Below are 7,766 nucleotides of genomic sequence, written 5' to 3' on the forward strand. Positions count from 1 at the left end.
CATCACGGATAATTGATGTTGCCGAATAATCGAATCACGGATAATCAAGGGCCTACTGTAGTAATATAATATCAGATCAAGAACAACAGGTGTTAAGAAGATCTTCGAGTACAATAAAGGGATAGAGCAAAAATAGTAACAGATTCTACGGAGCCTAAATCATATAATGAGTTATTAAAAATGGGGTGATAAAGAACTATGGTTAAAAGCAATGAAAGAAGAATTTGATTCATTACAAGCGAATAACACCTGGATTTTAGAAAATATCCCAAATGACCGTAAACCAATTGGTTGTAAGTGGGTTTATAAATTAAAACAAAATGCAGATTGGTGTCATAATTAAGTATAATGCTAGACTAGTTGCTCAGGGATTTAATCAAAAATATGGTGTAGACTATGATGAGGGTTTTGCGCCAGTCGTACGCCAAACAACGTTCCGTTTATTTTTAACAATTGCTGGAGAATATGAACTAATGGTTAAGCACTATGACGTTAAAACAGCATTCCTTTATGGCGATCTCAAGGAAGAAGTCTATATGAAACAACCAACTGGATTTATTATTGAAGAAGGAAAATGTTGCAAGCTACAGAAAAGTATTTATGGGTTAAAACAAGATGTTGGAATGAATAGTTAATTAAAATTTTTATAAATAATGGTTTCCAAAAAGGTCTGGTGGATTCCTGTATATTAAAAGTAAATAAAGATAACAACTGGATTTTTATATTAATATATGTAGATGATATACTACGCCAAGAAATTATCCACACATCAAAGTTATGTAGAAAATTTATTGAGAATTTGGAAATATCCGATCATGGAGAAGTCAATTTTTACTTAGGAATAAAAATTGAGAAGGGAATGATGGATATTTCAATATTAATCAAGAAAATTATATAAAAATAATTATTAAAGATGCTTCACTGGAAGAAGCAAAATTTTCTAAAATTCCAATGAGTACTGGGTATATTAAGGAAGAAGGACATAGTGATCATTTACCAAATAACGAAAATTATCACCATTTAATTGGAAGTTTATTGTACGTTTGTGTCAACACAAGACCAGACATATCAATTTTAGTATCGATTTTGAGTAGAAAAGTGAGCAAACCAACAATTCGTGAATGGAATGAATTAAAACGTTTAATTAAGTATTTGAACGGTTCCAAAAATTGAAAATTGTCATTAAAATGTGAAAATAAAAATAGTTTATACGGATTTGTTGATGCTGATTGGACACAAAGGCAGGCAGATAGAAAATCTAATAGTGGATTTGTATTCAAATACAAAGGCTTATGTATATCCTGAAGTTTTAGAAAACAAGATTGTGTTTCATTTTCATCGACCGAAGCCATGTGGTTACGAAGATTAGAGACAGATTTTGAAATAAAATTAACAGATCCAACTATGATATATGAAGATAATCAAAGTTGTTTAAAATTGGTGAAGTAAACATATTGATAAAAATATCATTTCATTAAGGATTTGAAAGAAAAACAATCTATTAAACTTATGTACTGTTCTACCAAGTTAATGGAAGCAGATATCTTAACACAGCCGTTATGTGATTTTTGGAAGTTGGCCTTTAAGGGATCTATAACCAATTGTTGACCGATACAATTCAACGTTCGCATTATGATTTCTGTCAATATTTGGGCTATTTCTTTAGCTAAGGCATGTTTTAATCAGAAAGACAGACGGACATATCTAAATCGACTTAGAATATTTACACTTTGTTAGGTCTCAAATGATATATCTCCACTTAGGTGGAGGTTTTTAAAAGTTTTCGAAAAATATTGGCCTTTGTAGCATGAAGTGACACCAAATTCTGAAAAAGAACTTGGATTTGTTACAATTATTGCAGTTTTTTTGAAGGAGTACTGGCAACACTGCTATCAAGCAACTAAGACTCAGGAAACTTTTGTTGAGAATTTGATTTTATATGTGAGTGAAAGAAATGGTTGATATTTCTTTCCCTTTTCCTCACACACAAAAATTAAAAGTTTCCCAGTGTGAACCAGGTCTAAATAAAATGTTTGTATTTTCATGCTCTTGTTTAAAATTTCGTTTGCGATCGTGTTGTATACATCTAATTTCCCAAAAATCTTCGTTGTCAGAACAATACGTCACTATTGACATTTTAAAAAGTCTAAAATCAGCTTTTGTTTGATTTTGAAATTGTTTGGTTAGAAGAGGCATATAAAATACAGCTAAAAAAATCATTGAAATCGTTTTGTGCGATAGAGAGGGAAATAGTTTTTTGCTCGTGACGCCTTGTGACAATACTATAGCTGACGTCTGACATAAACCGTAACGAATTTATACTTTTGGACAATTTCATATTAACAGGAAGAATGTGAGTATCGAATTTAATCAAAATAGGAGGAGTCATGTTAAAAATCTCACTTTTCTGTTTAACATTTTTATAAATTATCCAAATGATAATTAGATTTTCTTATTTAAATAAAAAACAAATAAATTAATGTACAAATTTATTCAATTTATTTCCAGATAGTTAATATCAATAATGGGAGCTATTATTGCCGGTAAGTAAACCTTGACTTCTTCTTATGATCTAAAGGTGATTAATAAATTGCGAAAATGGTTTTATCAAAAAATGAAAAAACAATAACAAAATACACATCAATCATAAATTGATGGGTTTCAAACATATTTTGTGATATTTTAAGCTCTTTCTATATTATTGTCAGTGTGACCATCTTACCATTTTTGCAGATATACCTATAGATTCAGCATTTTTTATTTTGATTTAGTTGTAAAATTTTAATTTAAGAATTTTCATTTTGCATTTTTATTTTAACAAAATGTACCCCATATAGAATATTTTTCATAAGCAATGTGTACGTTTAGTTTCAATATCCAAAAAATGTCATTTGAACAGCCAAAAAATACCAAAGTGATTTGATTCACTTTTTTCAGGTCCCTACATGTTAAATTTTATATTTCTAGAACATTCAAAACGTACCATTTGAAGAACGAAAAAGAGCTAATAACACCGTCCGACGCTCACAATTAGACACGAAGCGGATGATATACATACGTCTGAAACTATAAACTTAATGGAGAAAAACCGCTTTGTTAGCTAATATTGTACTTCAATATACGTTTTTGTTCATAAAAGATATCATGAGCCTGTTCGTAGCTATATTATTTTAACCCTGAAAGGTTGGCAGTCGGAAAAGTACTTTACTAATACAATTTTTTTAAGGGTTTTGAGAGATAAAACACAAGTATTTATACGTTAGAATAAAAACTTAACATTATATAAGAAAGTACTAATTTTACCTGTTTTCTCCCTTTTTGTGTCTTTCTGGTCCAAGATAAAAAAGTCATATAGTTTATTGACGTTTTTATTTTATTTAGTCCCACTAAAATTGCAAAATCTGACACTGTTCGCGGTAGGAACATACATCGTATATTATGATATGTTATAATAGATAAATATTTTACATATTATTGTTAAAGAATCATAATGAACATAGATTTATTTTTTCAAAATGATTTAAAACAAAAAAAGCTTAATTTATTGGCTAATAACATATAGAAATTTATTCAAGAATTATATAGACTTTTTTCCCGATGAAAAAAATTGGGGCAAAATATATTTTTTATTATAAACAAAACAGTTCTCGAGATATACACAAAAATTTATTAAACTTTGGAGCCTCGCCCACTCGAAAGTAGGAGTTTTTTGAGACATATCACTAAAACCGACTTGTTTCAAAGCTTTAAAAAAGACAAAATATAAAAAAATATTAAAAAATCTTCAAAAAATTTTCAAAATTTTTAAAATTTTGATTATTGTCCAGGTCTCCTGGATTTCAGATTTTTCTTCCCAAGAAATTGAAATTTTTAAAATTTTGAAAATTCGATATGAAATCTCCATCTTTGAAAGATTTTATCCACCAAATATCATAGATAGATTGGTTATTAAAATTTTCATGAAGTTCCATCCGCCCATCTTGTCCAGGTCTCCTGGATTTCATATTTTTCCCCCCAAGAAATTTTGAAATTTCTTACTTCTCGACCATTCTAAGGCTTTTGATTCAGCGGATCATTCACTTCTAGTGATGAAACTCAATGACTGCTTTAATTTCTCAACAACTTCCACCAAGCTCTTATCCTCGTACTTACAAGGACGCACACAATCCGTTTTTGCCAATAATGTATGGTCAAATTCATTAACCCTCACAAGGGGAGTACCACAAGGGTCGATTCTTGGACCACTGCTTTTTTCTCTATATGCTAATGACTTGCCAAAACAAATATCCCATTGTAAAATACATATGTATGCGGACGATGTACAACTATACCTTAGCTGACCAACTCAAAATATCAACGAAGCTATACGTAAAATCAATAATGGTTTGTCAAAAATCTACTTCTATGCTTCTGCAAATGGACTTTGTTTAAACCCTAAGAAATCTAAATGTATCATAATTCATGGTAAAAGAAATTTTCCAGTAATAAACGAAGATATTGTAATAAATTGCAAAAAAATCACTATCGTGCCTTCTGCCAAAAATCTTGGGATTACATTCAACCATACTTTAACCTGGTCCACTCATATAAACCTCTTAGTTGGCCACGCCTATGGAAAACTTAGATCTCTCTGGTCAACACAATCTTATACTCCTCTGAAGATTAGAATAATCCTTGCCAAAACAATGATTATTCCCAGCTTGATTTATGGCTGTGAACTATTTGCAAATTGGGATATTTCTAGTAAACACAAATTAAATGTATTATACAACAATATTGTCAGATATGTCTATGGCTTAAGGAGGATGGATCATATTTCATCGTTTGCAAGCCTACTGCTTAGCGTAACGTTTAACAACTTTTTAAAAATTCGAGTTTTAATTATGTTACATAAAATAATCTACACCAAAAAGCCACATTATTTATTTGGCATTTTGCGTTTTGCCAGATCACAAAGGGGTAGATATATCATTATACCTAAACACAAGTTTCTAGTCTCAGAATGGCAATTTTATATTAACGCTATACCTCTCTGGAATACTCTACCACAAAACCAACAACTAAATAGCAACGCACAATCTTTTAAGAAATTTTTATTCAGCTATTTTGCCTAAACCTATGTCCAATTTAATTTTGTAATATTATATTATTGATGTATTATTGTTCCTTATAACTATTATTTTTAATTAATTTAACATATTGCTTTCCTGTACTCTAACTATAAGATTTTATCTTGTTGTATGGGAAATAACAAAATAAAAATAAATAAATAAATAAATAAATAATTAAATAAAATTTTATATGAAATCTCCATCGCTGAAAGATTTGATCCACCAAATATCATAGATAGATTGGTGGTTAAAAATTTCCATTAAGTTCCATCCGCCCATCTTCTCCAGGTCTCCTGGATTTTTTCCCAAGAATTAAAATTTTCAAAATTTTGGAAATTCGATATGAAATCTCTATCTTTGAAAGATTTTATCCACCAAATATCATAGATTGGTTATTAAAAATTTCCATGAAGTTCCACCAGCCCATCTTGTTCAGGTCTCCTGGATTTCAGATTTTTCTTCCCAAGAAATTAAAATTTTGAAAATTCGATACGAAATCTCCATCTTTGAAAGATTTTATCCACCAAATATCTTGGATTGGTTATTAAAAATTTCCATGAAGTTCCATCCGCCCATCTCCTCCAGGTCTCCTGGATTTCTTCCCAAGAATTACAATTAAACAATTTTTTAAAATTCAATATGAAATCTCCATCTTTAAAAGATTTTATCCGCCAAATATCATAGATAGATTGGTTATTAAAAATTTCCATGAAGTTCCATCCGCCCATCTTCTCCAGGTCTCCTGGATTTCAGACTTTCCTTCCCAAGAATTAAAATTTTCAAAATTTTTAAAATTCGATATGAAATCTCCATCTTTGAAAGATTTTATCCGCCAATTATCATAGATAGATTGGTAGTTAAAAATTTCCATGAAGGTTCACCCGCCCAGGTCTCCTGGATTTCTTCCCAAGAAATTAAAATTTTGAAAATTCGATATGAAATCTCCATCTTTGAAAGATTTTATCCACCAAATATCATAGATAAATTGGTTGTTAAGAATTTCCATGAAGTTCCATCCGCCCATCTTGTCCAGGTCTCCTGGATTTCAGATTTTTCTTCCCAAGAAATTTTGATTTGCAAAATTTTAAAATTTTATATGAAATCTCCATCTCTGAAAGATTTTATCCACCAAATATCATAGATAGATTGGTAGTTAAAAATTTCCATGAAGTTCCATCTGCCCATCTTCTCGAGGTCTCCTGGATTTCAGATTTTTCTTCCCAAAATTTTTAAAATTCAATATGAAATCTCCATCTTTAAAAGATTTTATCAGCCAAATATCATAGATAGATTGGTTATTAAAAATTTCCATGAAGTTCCATCCGCCCATCTTCTCCAGGTCTCCTGGATTTCAGACTTTCCTTCCCAAGAATTAAAATTTTCAAAATTTTTAAAATTCGATATGAAATCTCCATCTTTGAAAGATTTTATCCGCCAAATATCATAGATAGATTGGTAGTTAAAAATTTCCATGAAGGTTCACCCGCCCATCTTGTTCAGGTCTCCTGGATTTCTTCCCAAGAAATTAAAATTTTGAAAATTCGATATGAAATCTCCATCTTTGAAAGATTTTATCCACCAAATATCATAGATAAATTGGTTGTTAAGAATTTCCATGAAGTTCCATCCGCCCATATTGTCCAGGTCTCCTGGACTGTAGATTTTTCTCCCCAAGAAATTTTGATTTGCAAAATTTTAAAATTTTATATGAAATCTCCATCTTTGAAAGATTTTATCCACCAAATATCATAGATAGATTGGTAGTTAAAAATTTCCATGAATTTCCATCTGCCCATCTTCTCGAGGTCTCCTGGATTTCAGATTTTTCTTCCCAAGAATTAAAATTTTCAAAATTTTGAAAATTCGATATGAAATCTCCATATTTGAAAGATTTTATCCACCAAAGAATTTCCATGAAGTTCCAATTTTGGTTTTCAAATTTTTAAAATTGTATATCAAATCTCCATCTTTGAAAGATTTTATTCACCAAATATCATAGATAGATTGGTTGTTAAAAATTTCCATGAAGTTCCATACGTCCATCTTCTCCAGGTCTCCTGGATTTGAAAATTTGCATACGTAAACTTTTTTCCGTAAACTTTCGTTTATTTTTATTGCAAAAGCAAGAAACGATCGACGACACAACCCTCTTCTATCACAGCTCAAATGAGACTGAATTGTGTTTTCTATGCGTGTGAGTAATCTGTTTAAATTTAGTAACGACTAAAAAACACTGTATAGGAGTTGCCGATCGTGGTTTTAAATATATTTGTTTACTACTTGGACAATTGTGTCTCATATTGAATTCAAACAAAGGCAAAAAATAATCAAACATTTTTGGAGTTTTGTCCCTTTAAATTTGCAAAATCCGACACTGTGCCGCGACCAGGTCACGTTTTTGAATACAAAATCTGTTGTCACTCTGTTGGACTTAAAGCAACAAAAATTATGTACACAATCAGTGTTGCCACAACAAAATTTCTTTTCTAACCAAAATTCGAATAAAAAATAACCAAATTAAGAAAAAAGTAAACAACATTATTTTTGTTTGTTTTATGTTTAAATTTGGACATTAAAATAACAAATTCATTTTCTGAAGTGGAAAAATTTCGTCGCTAAACTGGTATTATGAAGACAGTTATGAGCGCTAAAGTA

The 7,766-nt window shown here is 30.3% G+C and overlaps 1 protein-coding gene across 1 annotated transcript in view; it reads left to right on the forward strand.

Moving 5' to 3' along the window:
* The first annotated feature begins 320 nt into the window (after positions 1–320).
* The window catches only part of LOC111687381 (MATH and LRR domain-containing protein PFE0570w), a 66,854-nt gene continuing 59,408 nt past the window's right edge, over positions 321–7,766 (forward strand). The window contains exons 1-3 of the mRNA XM_046954066.1: positions 321–594; positions 1,862–1,941; positions 2,509–2,543. Coding sequence (XP_046810022.1) covers positions 321–594; positions 1,862–1,941; positions 2,509–2,543 — 389 coding nt within the window. The remainder of the gene's footprint in view (positions 595–1,861; positions 1,942–2,508; positions 2,544–7,766) is intronic.

Source organism: Lucilia cuprina, chromosome 6 (genome assembly GCF_022045245.1).
Source record: "Lucilia cuprina isolate Lc7/37 chromosome 6, ASM2204524v1, whole genome shotgun sequence".
NCBI classification, from domain to species: Eukaryota; Metazoa; Arthropoda; class Insecta; order Diptera; family Calliphoridae; genus Lucilia; species Lucilia cuprina.